The 19,235-nt window shown below is 37.9% G+C and overlaps 1 protein-coding gene across 14 annotated transcripts in view; it reads right to left on the bottom strand.

Annotated features, from left to right (window-relative positions):
- Positions 1-88: 88 nt before the first annotated feature.
- kif1ab (kinesin family member 1Ab) overlaps positions 89-19,235 on the bottom strand; it is a 35,083-nt gene continuing 15,936 nt past the window's right edge. For 4 of the 14 annotated variants that reach the window (XM_084412338.1, XM_084412340.1, XM_084412342.1 and 1 more), the window contains 24 exons: positions 17,342-17,479; positions 14,781-14,899; positions 14,207-14,292; positions 13,931-14,057; positions 13,512-13,686; positions 13,097-13,187; positions 12,878-12,996; positions 12,731-12,786; positions 12,542-12,650; positions 12,348-12,414; positions 11,675-11,759; positions 11,396-11,501; positions 11,057-11,080; positions 10,806-10,920; positions 10,476-10,609; positions 10,240-10,301; positions 9,969-10,114; positions 9,674-9,859; positions 9,314-9,385; positions 8,898-9,016; positions 7,877-7,990; positions 5,974-6,166; positions 5,727-5,845; positions 89-2,403 (listed from right to left, as the gene is read on the bottom strand). In XM_084412338.1, coding sequence (XP_084268464.1) covers positions 2,361-2,403; positions 5,727-5,845; positions 5,974-6,166; positions 7,877-7,990; positions 8,898-9,016; positions 9,314-9,385; positions 9,674-9,859; positions 9,969-10,114; positions 10,240-10,301; positions 10,476-10,609; positions 10,806-10,920; positions 11,057-11,080; positions 11,396-11,501; positions 11,675-11,759; positions 12,348-12,414; positions 12,542-12,650; positions 12,731-12,786; positions 12,878-12,996; positions 13,097-13,187; positions 13,512-13,686; positions 13,931-14,057; positions 14,207-14,292; positions 14,781-14,899; positions 17,342-17,479 — 2,605 coding nt within the window. In that variant the 3' untranslated portion in view covers positions 89-2,360. Of the gene's footprint in view, positions 2,404-5,726; positions 5,846-5,973; positions 6,167-7,876; positions 7,991-8,897; positions 9,017-9,313; positions 9,386-9,673; positions 9,860-9,968; positions 10,115-10,239; positions 10,302-10,475; positions 10,610-10,805; positions 10,921-11,056; positions 11,081-11,395; positions 11,502-11,674; positions 11,760-12,347; positions 12,415-12,541; positions 12,651-12,730; positions 12,787-12,877; positions 12,997-13,096; positions 13,188-13,511; positions 13,687-13,930; positions 14,058-14,206; positions 14,293-14,780; positions 14,900-16,667; positions 16,968-17,341; positions 17,480-19,235 lie in introns of all 14 variants that reach the window. The other 10 variants (XM_084412330.1, XM_084412337.1, XM_084412343.1 and 7 more) reach the window with 7 other exon arrangements.

The following is a 19,235-nucleotide window of genomic DNA, read 5'->3' as shown; positions in this document are numbered from 1 at the left end:
TTTCAATCAAGTTTGATGTTTGGCCCTTTATAGTAAAAAAAAGTTTACTCTGCATCTATACAAATAAGAAGTCCAAACTCTTGCAACGTTGCGCATATTTCACATTTATTTCACACCAGACAAAGTGTTAAGTGTCCACAGACATTAGAAGACACAGGTCCAACACTCAAACAAGTTGAGCACTGAGTACACTACAGCCCATTCATTATGGTATAAAGTGGTTATCAGCCGTGTGCTAGACCACAGTTGGGTTTATATACAGAGAAAATCAACAAATATTGAAGCAATTACAGTAGCTACACTTAGTTTATATTGAGTTTCTCTTTTTTAAGTTTGGAATATTTGGATGGATGAAAGAGGTTTATTCAAAATGATGCTCAGAAAGATGTGGTTCCATTGAGAGTGAAAGAGAGACACATTATCAACTACAAACCCTAAAAATCTTGATTATCTCCAATATATATGTATGCTGACAAAGTCCTGTTGAATGCTTCGTCTTCAGGGCATCATGTAAATGCAAACACTGAATGCTCATAGTCGACAGTGATCCTTCAAAGCGGTAAAATACGACTGAATCTATTATTTTTATGCAAATGCTACTCTTATACTGTATGGAGGTAAATGGAATACATTTGATACATTTCATTTAAAAGCTGAATAAATATGTACAGCATGCTATCATGTACATAGCATAATCAAAGACAGGAATGGGTAAAAAAACGTCAGGGCACTGGGAGGTATGACTGTCAACATATTGTCCAAAAATCGTCTGTCCCTCATTTACACTTCAGATCCATAATGTAAGAGTCTATAAAGGCATACTTGTACTTAAACTTCTCCTTATGAAGAAACCGGTTTGAGAGGTGAAGACCAGAACCGCTCAAATCTCTCAGATACACTCACAGCTGCAACATTTTGTGCTCTTTGGGTTGGCTGACCCATTGCACAAAACATCAATCCTCATGAGCAACATACTAAATGGCTGACTGACCAATAGCACGAGCCCAAACCAAACAAGAGATTTCTGAGTTCATCAGCATCTGGTAATACCTCTTTAAGATGTCGTTGTCATGACAGGAAACACGGCTTTTCTATACTTGGTATACACACATCTTCATCGTACAAGGCAAAGGGTGGAGCAAAAAAACTATATAACAGATACACTTCTACAGCTGAGCTAAATAAAACGTTTCTCTATATTGGGGATCACAAAACTTTCAGTAAAATCTGAGTTTATAGACTTTCTGTTTTTATGTTGTAACACTAAAACTGGATCTTCTCTTGCAAGATGTCGCCTCCCTAGGAAAACACCATGTAATAGGCTTGAATACAGATATTCTATAGTAACATGTAAGGCTGGGATGACCTAAACAAAACAGCTACAAAAGAGGAACTAAGCAATCAAGATACAGTGTTTCTGAACATAAACCTCCTGCATTATATTATTCGAAATGTGTGTTATAATGTATTTGCGTTCAGTGTATCAGTAACAGGAAATTTAGCAACACCGCTCTCTAATTTTGTGCGTAAAAATAAGCTGATGAAAAGTGAGCATTAAAGAAGCTGATTCTCTTAGCAGCAGAGCTCTAGTGCAAATGAACCAAAACGAACCTGGCAAATAAAGCTCATTATCAAAAGTGCAAGGTGAATTTTTTTTTTTGTAGCACACTACAAAGAGTGACCTCATAATAAATTATGTTTATAAAACATACAATGCTTAATAAATAAGTAAACGTAAAGATGTAATGTAAAAAAAGACATTACAGATGAAAGTAAAACACAAACTAAACTTCTGTATGGTAGACGTTTTGTCCTTTTGCGATGCTGATTTTTGTCGAAATAACAGACAATTACCTCTTTTAGTCTAAAATCCGTCTCAATTCTATCTCAAGCTCTGCATCCCTTTGAAAAGCGCAATGATCACGGCAGAATGATCAAAAGCAAGAGGCAACTACTGAAGCCCAGGTAAAAGCACTTGACATTACTCTGAAGCAGCACATACAGAAACAGAGCATCGAGTCGAATTTACAAATGAATGAATGCCGTTAAGAGTAGGGCAGTGTCTATGTTTTGCCATTCTAGCTTTTAGCTACTGTACGTTAGTGGGAAGTGCTAAATATATTTCGATGTTGTAAATGTACACTAAATAGGGCCTGAAACACACATAAACACACATTCTGTGAAGCCAAGCCCGCAGTCTATGGTTGGCATGGACAGACTGAGGGGGAATGCTGGGACGGGCAGGCAAGAGGCAGCTGTGATGACATGGGGACAGGGCACTTATAATCACATGACCTAATTACATCACTAAGGCCTGTTAGGGCCTTTTTATGGTTTGAGCCAGAGAAAAATTTTTTATTTCACATCCTCATCTGTCCTGATTTTCTTCTGGAAAGCTTAGACCTGTGGGTAGAGAGAGAGAGATTAGGAGAAATTCAGCGATATCAATAACCGTGACCACTTAGAGCAGTGGTTCTCAACTGCTGAGCTACAACCCAAAAACAGGCCTGTTTTGACATGACTTTGATTTCTAACTGTTTAATGTCACTATGACATTTTGGTGGAATTAGGCAGGTGCCAACACAGCAGTGTTAATTTAGTATTATTTAAAGTGCCCCTATTATGCTATTTTTAAGGTTCCTAATTTTGTTTCGGAGGTCTCTGACAATAAGTTTACATTCATCCAAGGTAAAAAAATAAATAAATAAAAACTTCAGTAATATACATTGCACAACACATCACCTTATTTCTCAAATAGTCTGAAACCGGTTTGTTCGAAGATTCAGTCTCTCTAAACCAGGGTTTCTCAAACTCGGTCCTGGAGGGCCACTGTCCTGCACAGTTTAGCTCCAACCCTGATCAAACACACCTGAGCAAGCTAATCAATGTCTTCTGGATCACTAGAAACTCACAGCTAGGTGTGTTTGATCAGGGTTGGAGCTAAACTGTGCAGGACAGTGGCCCTCCAGGACCGAGTTTGAGAAACCCATCATTTCTGAGAGCCTACTCTGCTCTGATTGGCCAGATGGCTCAGTCTGTTGTGATTGGTCTACCGTTTACAGTGCGTGTCGGAAATGAAACTCTTGTTAACACATCTGAATTCCAGCTCTGAAGGCTTCCTCAGTGCTTGATACATAGTGATATGAACATTAACAATGGCGTCGGTTTTTCCAGTCTCATTTACAACTACAGTGTTTGAGGGCGGGTCAAAGTTGATGTTATTCGCAGGCAGCCGATAAACATCATAGACTGGCATTATGCAAATGTATTACATTGTTACGTAGCTATATAACAGGAAGTGAGACTGGAATCGCTGACGTCTCATTTCGGCAGTTCAGAATCGAATCTGTCTTTTAGGAGACAATAACTTTCTTTGTCGTGCACATTCATTTTTATAACTTTTCAGAATTTTTACATTCACAGCTATATTACACACTGGATGAAAGTAACATTTGAAAAAAAGCATAATGGGGCACTTTAAAAGACTATTAGTATTTATTCATTTAGAATTTTTGATTTGATTTAATTTTAGTTTTAGTCATTTTCTTTTGTGCTTTTGTCAATTTTAATAGTTTTATTTTTTTAAATATAACTTTGTCACTTTAGTACTTAAACTTATTTTATTTCAGTGAGTTGTCTATGCAACGTTTCACATTTATTTTTATTTTTATATATATATATATTTTTTATGAAAGTTTAAGTTTTCAGCTAAGTATTCAACCAATATTTCAATTAATGAAAACAAATTTGTTAATAATAACAACAACAACACATGTTCAACACAGACAGGTTTTGACATAAAAAAAACTATGCAAGGTGAAGGTAGGTTTCATTAAAAAAAATTAAAACATTAAACATTAAAGGTACAATATGCAAGAATTTTTTGCCGCTAGAGGGCGCGACATTCCAAACAACAACAACGGCGTAGCTTGATGACGATGTGAAGGAGCGTGGAATGATGGGAACTGTCATTTTAAACTCCACCGTGGATGTAAATCAGTCAGACGGGAATCGAAAAATCATGTTCATGGATGAGGTTAAGTTTTATTTTTATATTGACATGCTTTTTGTGACGGTCTGTAATGGGAGAGAGAAGAGACGAGCGTCCCGCAAGTAGGTCAAGTGCAAATGACGAACACCTGTGTCTTATTGCAGTGATCCGCGTGGAGAGACCGCTTATAAGCCGCGCGGAACGAGAGAGAGACTGGAGAGAAAATTGGACGCAGAGAAAGAAAACCGGTGGATCCGAGCTCTCATTTTTGAACTGTTTTGTGCCGTCGCGGTTACCACGGCGTTTGCGTTGTGTGCGACTTTTGTTTGTTTTGTTTTGTTTTATTTTAATAAAGTACGAGTCCCAGTCACGCCGACCCCTGTCTTCTTCCTTCCTGACTCTTGAACCTCATCACACTTTTATTTCATTCAAATGAATTAACCGCAAGAAAAGTAAGGTTTAATACTAAATTGGTTATCATAGATGTTACTGTATGTCGAATTCATTGTTGTGATAACGCGGCGCAGTTTTACGTGTTCTAAACAATTGTTGTAAAAGTACATTCGAACATCACAACATTGCCAAAAAATACTGATTAATCTTTATGTATAACACATGCTATATTTATTTACATGGCCATAAACACCAGACGTGATAAACAATGTCAATAAACTAAACACAAATCTAAAGCAATAATACTTCCCTTACATAAACATAACTATTACCGAATGCTACATTTGGAAAATATTAAATTAAGCATGCTTTGTCGACAGAACCAGCAGAAATCGGTAAAGAATAATTGTGTTCCATAACGACAGCAAGAAACAAGCTAACGTTTGTTGCTTGATAGACGCTACAACTACAATTTCCGCATTTGTCAAGGACTCCACGCAGTACGAGCGGAAACTGAGGGTAACGCGGATATGACGCAATTGACTGGCGACTCCCAGCTCCCCCCTGCTCTAACGCCCCGTTTCCTTGGTTAAAATCGCAATTTTCTCACGATTTAAAAATAGTTGGAAACATTTGGAATATTGTAAGTAATCAACTTAACAAAATATATAACACTGGCCTTGAGATTATGGGATATTTTAATGCAAAATTCGTACATATTGTACCTTTAAAATCACGTTTTTGTTAAAGACTATATCCAGATCAGATTCAGAACGATAAATCAAAACACAGATTGAGTAGATCGTGTACACAACACCCCTTGCACAGTGGGTTGCACAGTCCTATCCCTCGTCCTGGGTCGACGTTTCATTCAGTAACATTAGGCAGTTTTGATTTATATGCTTATATGTTAATGATTGTGTTATTTTACATAAGCATATAACTACATAGATATCGCTTGTTTCTGCATCTTCTTCGCATGTGTTTTGATCAGGAGATTCAGTACTCTTTCAGAAGATGCGTAATAGCGCCCCCTACCGTATAACAGTGAAAATTCTGTCAATGTAGGGGAATCATTTTCTCACAAACGACGGATAATTCTATCAATGGCGGGGGAAAAGTTAAGGGCATTTTTTGTTTATTTTTTGCTTTATAAAGAAATTTGTTATTGTTTTGGGTTGCTACTTAATGTTCAATGTAAAATCTTAAAAATCCTAAAGCAAAATTAGTTGAGAAGCACTGTTACATAAAATTAAAGAGAGACCATTATTGAACGAAGACTTTATATGTGGTGTTGTGACTGTGCTAAAGGAAAGGAAATCACTGAATTTATTTTGAATACCTGATAGTTCCTGCCAGCAGTGGGTTGAATGCGTACAACCAGTCATGCATCTCTTTGTCATTGCCTGCTTGGAGGAGAATGCTGCGGTGCTCAGTGCATACTGAAAAAGTGTTAGGAGCCTGGAAACAAAACATCACATGGGTTGACAAAATCAGTTGACAAAAAGCTAGACAGCTATAGCTAGCTGACAACTTTCCTCAGTAATCATGTGTATAATGCCATTAGATGAGGAATAAATGGCTCTTACCCTCAGCATGGTCTGCTTATCTTCGCTGTACTCCACCTGAGCAGAGGACAGGTTGATGACGGCTCTCTCCACGCAGTCTCTCTCACTGCGGTACAGGTAGACGTAAGGCCGTCGCACCACGATGTACCGCTTCACCCAGCCACTGGTGTGTGGCTCAAGAAAGTGTAGATAGCCTTTCTTTGACACAATTGGGCTGCAGTCATAGGAAATATTATAACAGATATATAACAAATTATTTGCAGGGCAATCAATAACATGATACATTAGGATGTTAAAAGAAAAGTTAAGGACAGTGAGTTTTTCTACTTGCTGTAAATATATTTAATTGTCTTTAGTGCAACTTTAAAAGAACAGTTAGCACTAAAGTACATATATGTTTCATTATACAATTCAACAGTGGTCTTGGACTTTATACTGACACCTAGTGGTGCGGATGCAACGTCATACATAAGCAAAAGTTTCAGTTATCAGTACCATTGTAGAAATATTTGCATGCATATTTTATTCATTTTGCAACTGAAAGTGTACAATATGGACCCTTTTTCATAAGATTTTTTTTTTAAACATTTTTATGAAATTGAATTTACATTTATAACACTATTGTGTTATATTACCTTGTCATTAAATTACTGAAAAGTAGTTAACACTGCTATACGAGTGTTTATTATACAACGGCTGAGAAAGTGACGGCAACTTTCTCACTTCTGACAAACGTAATCAATCTCTCAATATTTTTTATAAAGTCATATAAACTTAAAACTATCATGGATTTTTCTTTTGTTACTAGAGCAAATAAGTTATATTTTTGACAACTTCCAGTTTTAAGAACCCTGGAAAAGTGAAAAGGGTCCATTGGGACAATTAAAGAGATAAAAGAAACATGTGATCATGTCATGTGATCTCAACATGGCAGCCACTATGTAAAAAATGGTTTCCCGGCTACTGATACTGTATGACTCTAATGTGAGTGTACATTATTTTACTCATACGAGTACTACTTCTGTTGTAAAACTGGATGGAAAAATGTATTACACAGGCTTTGTTCAAACTGCGTACAAATCTGGTTTGTTTTTCTAATTGATCTTTAGGTCATTTTGCAAGTGATCAATCTGATTAATTTGTACAGATAGTTGAATAGATATAGATATAGCAATGATTTAAAGACACCCTGTGGTAAAAACCAAGTTTTTAACATTGTTTAAATGTCTATGTGGTGTTTTTAATATGTTTTAATGCAAACCATGTGCAAATTCATAAGTCAACACCATTGCTGAGTATTTTCACCTTAAAACTGCAGTGAACCAAAGACAGTCTCAAAAACGCAGTTTGAAATCGTCACAGACTACCTTGTAACCAATCACGTCACGAGGGGGGTGGGGCTTTAGCATATCATTAACTATTCTCTGAAGCAGAGGAGTCTCAAGAGAAGCTAGGTTATTCTGGTTAATTTTTCTGTTGATATGAAAAATCAGGTACATTTAGCAATATAGCAGGGTGAATTATGTATATAATGTATATTACGATGTTATCATGAACTCTATGCCTTTCTCCACTGGAGTTCGGAGTTGTTCAAAGCGTTTCTAAGGATGCTGATTATTAGAAGGCAGCTGTCTGACTCTTGAGATAGCGAACGGAAACATGGTTTGTGTAACGTTAGCAACACATTATTAGCTGTTTGATGACATAGTCAAGCAAAAGGCTAATCATATTAATTACAGTTATGTGTCCGACGTTGTAAAGAGCGATTCTATTGTGCAGCGTTTACTTCCGTTGAGCGAGTGGATCTCTGAGCTGGTGTGAGTGAGTGGAGGCGGGGCTTTTTTCCCTTGCTTTTTACCCCCTCAGATCAAGTCAGATCCCTCAAAAAGTCAAGTTAAATTAAACAGACTGTTTGGGGTGCTACCTGACACGAATCTCCTGGATGTTCGGGATGAAGGCACAGCTCCTGTGTTTTCTCTCTATGGGGCTGAAGGGGTCGAGATCAGGGCTAGAGGCACCCGAGTTAGCCTCAGCTCCTCTGTAAAATCACACAGAACAAGAAAGTCCTGTTAGAAATAATGTATTTAAGGTGTTTTGAGAGTGAACAGACAGTACATAATCTGATTCTCAGAGAACTCGTATTAGACATACTGTGATCATATTTAGGGCTGGAACAACGTGTCGAAGTAATCACGTCGATTACACACCATTTATGTTCATCCCTAGTCCCCTGTATTTTTTCACCCAAAACAAAACTCTACAGCAGATGCTTATGGCTAGTATGGTAGCGCTGCCTAACACAGTTTCGGTCATTTTTTTTTTTACAAGTGTGACAACCCCATTCTATAAATGGAACTGGCACATTTTCAGGACTCACAACCACATTCTCGACTAATCCGCACTGAATGAACAGAACCGCACTGGACTAGTTGTCTGACACGTCATCTAATTTGAGAACTACAGTTAACTGCATAATCATGATGGGTTAAGTTGACTCACTGAGTCAGATAAATGATTTGCGTTTATCCGCAGATCCACCAGAGCTGCATTGGGTGTGAGCTGCGAGGCGCTTAAACGGACTGCTCTCGGTTACTAAGCATTTAAAGTCCTTGTTGGTTGTTTATATCTGATGAACTCACGCCTCGATTGGACTCGTTTTTTTAATAACATGCTGTTAATTGTGATAAAACGTCCCAATGTTATGGACATTGCCATTTTTGATACTGTTGCTGAAAGTTCTTGCAAATCCTAAAAATGTGCAGGCTCGTATAAAGCGGCACAGCCATACTTGCCATAGTTTTGTTTTGTTTTGTGTGAAACATGACAGGGGATTAGGAATGAACATAAACAGTGTATAATCAACGTAATCGATTATGTCGATGCGTTGTTCCAGCCCTAATCATATTACAAGGGGACTCTGGGTTTTGTGTTGAAAATACACTGACCTGAGGTCTGGATTGCCATAGTGACTGTCCACCAGTGATGGGCAGGTGGAGGAGGGTGTCAGAGTGCTCAGAGGTGAAGAAGAACCATCTCTTAAAAAGGATGCGGACATCTCTGACAGCTTAAAAAAAAATAAAGCACCACCAAATGATAAAGTGGGCAACACATTAAAGTGTCTCACATCATATTCCAGAAAATGCCATGCTTACCCTTAAAGCATCTATTACACTAATCATGCTGCTCTACTCTAAATGAGTAAACGAGAGAAGTGAAGTGAACACAAATTCTCTTTAAATGACAAAAGGACTGCTAAATGAGAAAGAGAGATATAGGGAGAAAGAGAGAGAGAGATATCTGGTCTGCACGGGCGAGAGAATGAGGCAAGGTCTGTATGGACACTATGGCAGTAAATGCTCACCTTGCTCTCACTGAGACTGCTGCTCACCTGGCTGTACTGCCTGTTGAAGGTGTGCATGAGCAGTCGCACACACTGAAGAGAGAAAAAAACAGGAAAAATAGGAATAAAATACATTTAATATAACAGTAACAGTAATAAAAACATTTTTATCTAGCCATCCATCTATGCGATTTTGCTTCTCAAATAAATTTGTCTTGTTTGGGAGATGATATTTTACTGAAAATAAGAGTAATTAAGTAATTTTTGCAGTGTTTGCGGAGTTGCAAAACAGTATTGGCAAATATTTTTTTAGTCAAACTGGACTTGTGGAAATAGGCTATTAGTGTGACATTATGTAGATATGTAGCTGCAGACGATCACCTTGGCAGCCAGCTCCCTTTGCCTCTCGTTGGGACTGTCCAGACCCAGACTGACTACCGGGCTGATCAGGGGGCTGGAGGCCTTAGGTGAGTCCATAAGGTCTTTGCCACAGAAAGAGTCCTGTCCCAGCAGCAGAGATGCTTCTAGCTTCTCTCTCAGCAGAAGGTAATGCCTGGTCTTCTCCACCTGTAAACAAACACACACCTCAGAGTCATGCACTTGACTGAAAGAAAACAAAAGTCAGATTATAGCCAAGATTAAAAGCCCTTAAACATTCAGATGGACCATATTGTACCTCTTGTAGGAGGCTAAGTTTTTCCAGCTCCCACTGGTGGTCCAGGATGAGGCTATCACTGCGGGGCCTCCAACCAGCAAGGTTCTCTTCTCCACGCACATACGCCACTGAGGTGTCCAGCACCCGTCTGCGCCTCCTCTGCATACCTGCACCATCATGGTCAAAGTGGAACAAAAAAAAGAAACAAACGACAAGTTAAATCTACAAATATATGAATATATAAATATATGAAAATGAGGTTATATGTCTGAGTTTGTACACGATAACTTACCAGGACTTCCAATGTCAGCCAAATGGCAGAGGCTTAATTCGTACACTCCAGTCACACGGTTACTGAGACACAAAAGACCACCGTAGTGTTTAACAAAACATTTAATTCTGCTATTGTGGTGATAATTCAAGTGAAAAACTGGTTTCAAATATCAAGTCTTGAGCATTAAAGCTTCTAAATGGTGCATTGGTTGCAATTTACTCGACTGCAGAAAGAGGCAAGCAAACTTTCCTCACCTCTCAGATGGCCTAAAGGCACCAGTGCTGAAGAGGTTTCGAATGGAGCGAGACGCAGGAAGTTTAGCGTCTCTGGAGTAGAACACCATGCAAAAATCCTTAGTGATGACAGTGGGCTGAGTGCAGTTCTCCATCTAAAATTATAGCAAAAACTTAGTGGAACATCTCATAACCAACTAATAGGCAAACATTTGAATTCACTATAAAAATGAAAAAAAGCTATACTTGTGATTGTGTTGATATTGCTTTTGATGAGTTCCAAAATATACCACATTGATTAAATGTCATAATTTGATAACTTTATTGTGGGAAAAGGTGAGTTTTCCTCACCTCAAGATAGGCAGAGAGGGTGATGTAAATTTTCTCTCCATATGGAGTGACACGGTTCAGCAGAAGGGAGTTGTGCATGGAGCTATCCCATGCTGCCTCAAAGCGGTAAAATGTCCTGAAAAGTAGGAAACGGCTTAGTGAATTATATCAGTGCTTAATTTTTTTCTTTATTTGAGCAATTTTGAAGGCTTAAGATGGGTTACAATAATTAAAAAAACTGTACTGTATACTGAAGGGTAAAAAAAGCATACCTATGGTCAATTCCCAATGACACTCTGACAGGAAACATTAAATTACCATGTTAGTGAATTACAATGTTGTTATTTATTAATTGATATATATATAAAAATCAATAAATTTGAATATTAAGAATATAATTAATTGAAATACTTTGTTTCAATTAACATCAAAGTTATGAAGTTTTAGTGTTGTTAACACTTGAATTAGTAATTTTAAAAAAACTGTAATTGATTCACACACATTGTTTAAATATTTTGGTATTGCTAACATTGCTAATTCAAATTTTTGAAAACATTTTATTATTTAGAGGTACTGGAGGAAGGATCTCACTTTACATATCAGTGGTGTACCTGTCATCATAAGATGGTCGTATGTAGCTTGAAGACAGGATGTTGAGGGACAGGATGTTGGGGTCAATGATAGTCTCATCTGCCTCGGGTGTGTTACGGATGCGCCCTAAAAAAGAACAGATGTGATGCTGAGTAATCTGAAACACTACCTGAACATTCGCTATAATAACATCTTCATTTGTCCTCAATGCCAGCTGGCATTTAATGCGATAGAAGCCAGAAATTCTGATAAATAATTTTTTTAAGAGAGAGAGAGAAAAAAAAGTCGCATTTTCTAACCTATGACGAGCTCTTTAACCTCCTTCCACTCAATATCGTTGCCGGTTTCATGGGCTATAGTGACTGTAATTCTCCTTTGGATGCCCTGTGGAAAATGTGTCAAAGGTGAAAATCGCAAATCTCTCATTTCAATTTCAAACTATACTATTGTTCAAACCTTTGGGGTCTGTAAGTCTGTAAGGATTCAGCAAGGATGTACTGTATTAAGGATATATTTCTATTTCAAATAAATTTAAATTATTCAAATTCAAATAAATTCAGAATCTTGAAACAAGTATCACCGTTTACACAAAAATATTAAGCTGCGCTAACACAGATAATGTTTTTAACATTGATAATATGAAATATTATCCAAATCGGTATATTAGAATGATTTCTGAAGGATCATGTGACACTGAAGACTGGAATAATGGCTGCTGAAAATTCAGCTTTGACATCACATGAATAAATCAAATGTTTTATATATATTCAAATACAAAACAGTATAAATTGTAATACTATTACGATATTACTGTTTTTATTAATTTTTGATCAATTAAATGCAGCCTTGGTGAACTTATTTAAAAAAAAAAATCTTAACAACAACAAACTTTTGAACGGTAGTGTAAATAATATATCATCTGTATTACCATTCATTGAGTTGTTAGGGACAGAAAGATGGATGCATGTTTACCTGGTGCAACAGGAATGTACCATGGCAGGGCATTCCACCCCTGTGATCAACAACAGCTGGGATGTAGCTAAGAAAGTACACAAACAGGTACAAGGGTTACATAACATATGAATAAACTACCATACATACAGGCTTCAATGAGTAACTTACTAGGCACTGATATCCTACAAGTCATGAGTTTATCAGATACTCACTCCCCGTTGGCCTCCAGCTCACAGATCTCAAAGAATGCCATAAGGTCATATTTGCAGTGACAGGGGCCAGCGGTGGAGCGTGTGAGTGTGCTCAGTTTTGTGGCAGGCACTGGGGGGAGACAGAGGCAGAGCTCAGACATGGACAGACCACAAGATATGGTCAAGAAATTAGTCAAAATATCAACTCACCTGGCTTTGACAAAGGCATAATCCTAGGGAACTGCCTTCTTGTTGGACGTAATGAACTATAAGGAGGGAAGATTTTAGTTGACATTTTAGGTGACTAAAAATAAATAAATAAATAAATAATAATAATCTAAAAAAAAAGTTGCTCACCTAATCAAGTCCTTACAGAGAGGAGGGAAGGGCTGTTTCTGGAAGTGGCCAAATACCTCAAAAACGATTGGCTGACTCTTGATGTATTCCACAAAAGACTTGGTGACCTCTACGGATATCTGCAATAGTAGCAAACCGCACATAAATAATTTATGTTTGCTTTATTTCTAAAATCTGAAATACGGTTGAATTACTTGATGGCACAAAGGTTGTGATTACATTTTGTACATGGTAGAATCCCAGAGGAGGCCCTCGGCCGGTATTCTTTAATGGCTCAGTGGAAAATGCCTCGTCATGCCTATGAATAAAGCTGGAAAAAGACAGGGTGGCTGAGACAAGATTGCATCAGATGTCTTGCAAGTTTCTTGGATCAGTGTTTGCAGAAGCGTCAATCCCATTAAAAACTGAGAGGGAATGTTATTTTCGAGTGGCAACTTTCACAAAAAAATGTTAATTTTTTTTTTTAAAGCGTTTGTCTAAAACACTGTGGCAGAAACATGCATAATCTGCATAAGTGTTTGCCTTTCTAACCATAAAATCTGTCAGCTACAACAATGTGCAGCACTTTTTTTTTTATGGAAAGCCCTGATAAATCTATGAATGAACACCAATTACTTGGAATACATCTACTCACTTGAACTGGCAGAAGATATCTGCATACTCAGCAGAGATACTGGAGGCCTGAAGCACTGTGACCCTAAAGGTGAAGTTGCTGCCGATTTTTAAGTGCTGAAATGATTTTTCCTGAGCCACATCAAGAGGACATTCCAGAAAACCCTTCAGAGGACTGTTAGGAACATCAGGAGAGGCTAGATGGAGCAATGCATGAGAAAAAAGATCAGATTAGAATACAAACACTTGCTGACTCTTATCTTGTGCAAGTCACTATTTACACATATACCACTACTTTAACAGTGAATTATCACAGCATGATTATTTGGCATTTTATTTTATGTTGAGGCATGCATAAATTCATCATAATACATTGTGCAAAATGTATATCAATCTCTAATCAATAAATGAATATGATTTTTTTTTTTTTTTACTTATTACCTGCACAGGTGTTGTTGTTGACCTCATCAGCATCAAGCCCCGTCTCTGAGTTTTGTCCTTCTCCTTCTACGATGCGCAGCTCCTCTTGAGATGTGTTTGTCCCAGCGCTGCATGTTTCTGTCTGGAACTGAGCAGAGAGAAAAGGTTGATGGTTTTACTCTTGATGGTGTCTCACCTTCTATGAAAACAATTTAATGCCTGAACGTCCAAAGCCCTACTCAAATATTGAGATAATAATTGTGAGAATGAACAGTTACATAAAATGACACAACCAACCTTCTCAAATTGTTGATCCTCAAATGAAATCTTAGCAGTTCCTGATTGTCTCACACCGGAGCCATAATCAGGAGCTTCTTCGTCGGCTGTGACAAGAAATAAAAGATTATGGCTGAACATTTAATCAGTACAGGGGAAAAGTACAGGGGGCCCAGAGATTTTGGAGGGCTGATCTGTATACAGGGACCAGAAAACTTTGTTTGTACATGATTATATGTTATCAACATTTTAATATTTATTTATATTTAATTTATTTATGTTTTGTATATCATTTTGGTGAGATACAAAACACATCTAAACATAATTAGGACCAGAGGCAACAAATTATGAGAAACAAAATAAAACAAAATCCTATATTCATAAAACACAAGGAATTAACCAATGAAATAAGAAAACATAATCGGTCTGAATACTGAGCCTTGTAGTACTACTTTAAAAAAAAAAAAAAAAAAACACTTTGAACAATATTGATTAATCAATTTTATTTCCCGTTAATTTTATTTCCAGTCAGTTTAATTTCTGTTTGGAATCTGATCAAAATAGATTTGTCAAAGCATCATGAAGATGATCTTACCTGATATGGCTTGTACTGCAACTCGGAGGAACCCCTTGACCTCGCCTTTCTCACTTACAATGGCCACACGGTGCACCAATGGCACAGGGTACAGCAGATTACTCAGATACACAAATGCCCTATGAGAGAAAAAGGTGGAGAGCCGAAGAAAGAAGAGGGTATTGAGAAAGGTAAAAAGAAAAAAGAGGGTTAAAATTAATGGAAAAAGAAGTTGGGAAAAAATGTCAGTGAAGATCAACTCAGCCACACTGCCACTAGACAACACAACATCAGACACAAAAAAAGCAACCAAACAAGAAGCTGCTCCAGCGATAGCTTAAAAGTGCCCTGTAGGTCTGCGGCTCATCTGTGAATACTTTATTATAGCCCCCATTCTCATAAAATGATACAGAAAGCGGTGATAGCGAGGGTTTTGGTCTCTGTGGAGTTTGGTGAAGTGTTTCAAGAACATGCATATAGAGGAGAACTGCACCACAAGCTACTTTACACTATAACTTTTGACTGATTGATTGTCTTAATTGTCAAGTCACAGGTGAAGATTTGCACTGTCACACATCTAGATTTTATTGATGTTTCAGTAACTGATTGAAGGATTAACTACAATTCAATGTCACAATAATGTGTCTATGAAATCCCTGACATTGTATGCAGTCAAGTTTGGTGACAGATTGGCCAACAAATTCAATAATTCACTTCAGATCTACCCTCTTGATCCCAATGTATTGCTGGACGAAGCTTGACAGGCAGGGGTCAAGAGTGGCAGGAGGCGTGGCCAGAGGGGAGGAGCTTACAACAAGATTGGTGAGGCGCAAATACAGCATGCTCAGATAAACAAAATGTTTAGTGAGAAAATAAACTCCAAATTTGGCTTGTTGGGCCAAATGCAAACTGGAAAGCAAAAAACTGAAATGACATTAACATACATGAATTTGATCGCCATCAACTTAAAAGAGAAATCAAAGTCAACACACGTCACAAATCTTGTATGTTGCATGTGTGCAAGGAAGTGAGAGTGTGAGAGCCAATCCAAAACCCGATACAAATTTTAGCTCTGGCATGCCTGATTGAAACTGCTGTAGTCGAAACCAGCTCTTTCATCTTGAGCGCTGTAGCTCTTCAGAAAAAAACAATCTGCTGATTTATACTGATCACAGAAACAGCGAAATTCTGCAGAGAATGCCAATTTCATTTCAGAAAAGAGCAGACAAAAATGTATTATGCTGCCATTCAATGCCGTATCTTTCAAAACAGGGCAGAATTGATGTGATTGGCATTTTAAACACTTGCATATTAATTCAGTAATGTAGAGCCACCCATGTTCAAATTACTTCAAACGCGAAAAAGTTGCCCCTTGTAACGATAAACATCCATTAGGGATCTGTCACCAGTAGTCTACTGTGATTTTCACAGGAAGTATCTTCACTTTGCTATTCCTTTTGTTCGGTTTCCTCTCATTCAGTTACTGAACACTTCAAATACCATTGAAATGGCCTATTCAACACTGTATGCCACAATATTAGAATATCAATGCATAGGAAAAAGGTAAAAGGGTTGTTGTCCAAAACATGTAGAAAGAGGCATTAAAATTTCCTTCAGATCAGGCCAACAGTTTTACACTTTCAAACTCAAATCATGTGATCTAGAGAACTGTGAATTGTTATTATTTTTGGACTAGTTTTATTAATAAATGGATATGTATATTGTTGACATAATGCCATTGTTATTTATTTATTTAATCAATCTTGGCAACAGATATTGTGACCCTTGCCGGTGCTGTTCATGTGTTTGATGCCCTGGTAGGAGCTTCTTGTAACAGACCCTGTTGTCTGTGTCTCAGTGTGAAAGAGCTAGTTTCCTCTGACAGCATGCTCCTGAAACCTCACCAACCTTCCCACTAAACTGAACAGAGGCCAGCGGTCGTAAAAGGGGTCCTGGCCATCGCTGACACGTGGGCAGTGCTCCCCCACACCATCCTCCTCCTCCTCCTCCTCTCTCCCAAGCTCTGAGCCAGGGTCCTCCAAAAAGATCTCATCGTCCAGGTCCTCCAACTCCTCATCCTCCACCTCGACTTTCCCATAATGCCGCTCATCGGCAAGCTCGGTTATGTCAGAGTCGGGGTCGGAGAGGGTGGGGGAGAGGGTAAGGTCACTCATGCGCTCGCTCATGCACGTGTTGAGAATGGGAGTGCTGGTGCAGCCGGAGACACGGGAACTGGGTTAGTACAACACACGTGCACACACTTGCTCACATGTAAGGCATTGTTGTATGCCAGCATAAACCCAGCCATGAGTCTCCAAATCTGTGTTCGGCTAATGATCTAGTGTGTTTGGTAAGGAGTGTTCAAGCTTAGGTTTAGCATTTGGATTGTCTGAATATTGAAAAATCTGTGCAAAATTGCTCACTGAACGAAGCCTGCACATAGCTTGCCATTCCACTCAAAAGTGAAGGAATAGTGCAAATCATAGGCAGTTTCCAGTCTTGTACAGTGGAAAAACCAGCATCCACTTGACACTTTAGAGTTGCACAGCATACAGATTGTGCTTGACTTATTGATTACTTACCGACCAACCAGTCGGAACCATGGAAAGCGGTCATAGAAGGGGTCACCGCCGGACATCATATGATCACAGTCCTCGACTGTCGTACTGGGTACCTCTGCTGCTCGGTCATACATTTCTCTCATCAAATCCAGTCTTTGTCTGCAGGGGCAATAGTAAAGCATCAGCAAAAGCAACAAAACATACTCTGTAATGTTTATCTGCTATGTTCTCTTTATTTGCTCACTTTTTAAGCATAAACCAAAACAAAAAATAAGTCTGAACGTGCTTTTAAAGGGCCCCTATTATGGAAAATGAGCTTTCATGTAGTGTGTAACATAGCTCTAAGTGAATGAAAACATCCTGCAAGGTTTTAAATCTGAAAGTGCACCGTATATAAAGTTATTGTCTTTCAAAATTAAAGGCCCTTGCACACTGAGTCCGAAATTATCGCATGCGTTTTTTCGCTTTCGTGATTCGGTGGTTCTGAATTGTCAAAACACCATTCAAAATGCTTGCTACCGATTTGAAAAACGCAGAAAATCGAACCTGATTGTGTACAAGCGTGATTGACATAACGTGAGGTCGTATTTATTGTTTTTCAAATGAGTCATAAGCCGTTTTGTTGTGACGTCAAGACGAAACATTAGCATATTGCCAACCCACTTATTGCGTGTGCAGACACCAGGGAAAACTTGAACCTCAAACACTGCAGCTGATTCCTGTGGATACTGGACAGCATCATGTCGAGAAGACTCTGTTCTCTACAATGTGACGCTAAAGCCAGTTTTTTTTCAATGCCAAAGGACGAGCATGTGAAGAATCAGTGCTTAAAATTCATCTTCTCCACAATACCACAAGCAGTATAATCCTAAACTTTTGCTGTGTTCCCTTTATTTTACTGACGACTGCTTCTCAAATCTCGGAGTTCAATGCAGGATTCGCACACCGCTTGCTCTTGAAAGATGGTGTTCAAAATACTTAGTTTTGAGTTTTATATTGTGTAGGTCTCCTGCTAACTGGCTAACTCACATTATTACTGTCTTATATTACTGTCGGTAAATAAATTAGTACAAGTAAAATAATCAGTTTGTTGATGGACATGTTAATGCTGATGGTGAGGAATTACAGTTGCAACATAATGTACCTCAAACTGAGAAGTGTATCACTGAGAAACGTCCTGCTCGAGTCTTCCTTGTGATGGAGGTTCGGGTTGAATAACTAGTTCTTCCAGTGTTTCATCATCGGACTTGCGCTCGCATTGATATGGTAAAATCGATGTCATTGTTCGTTACTGTCTTTAGTTTACAGTGTAGGAAACCTCAGGACAAATGACGTTGTTTTGGCAATGGGATTCAGAGAGATTGATTCATCTGACGAGTCTTTTGAGAATCACTGAAAATGTGGTGATGTGCAAATGTACAGTACCAGTCAAAAGTTTGGAAACACTACTATTTTTAATGCTTTTGAAAGAAGTCTCTTATGCTCATCAAGCCTGCAGTTAAAAAAAAAAAAAAAAAAAAAAAACAGTAATATTATGAAATATTATTACAATTTAAAATAATGGTTCTCTTTTTTAATATACTTTAAAATGTAATTTATTTTTGTGATGCAAAGCTGAATTTTCATCAGCAAGTACTCCAGTCTTTGGTGTCTTATGATCCTTCAGAAATCATTCTAATATGCTGATTTATGATCAATGTTGGAAACAGTTGTGCTGCTTAATATTTTTTTATAACCTGAGATACTTTTTTCAGGATTATTTGATGAATAAAAAGTTAAAAAGAACTGTATTTATTTAGAATAGAAATCTTTTGTAACAATATACACTACCGTTCAAAAGTTTGGGAACAACTATTTTTTTTTAAAGAAATTAGTACTTTAATTCAACAAGAATGCGTTAAATTGATAAAAGGTG

The sequence above is a fragment of the Rutilus rutilus genome (genome assembly GCF_951802725.1).
Source record: "Rutilus rutilus genome assembly, chromosome: 6".
Classification (NCBI taxonomy): domain Eukaryota; kingdom Metazoa; phylum Chordata; class Actinopteri; order Cypriniformes; family Leuciscidae; genus Rutilus; species Rutilus rutilus.
Note: the sequence above shows the minus strand (reverse complement) of the source record. Positions and strands in the feature narration are given on the sequence as shown.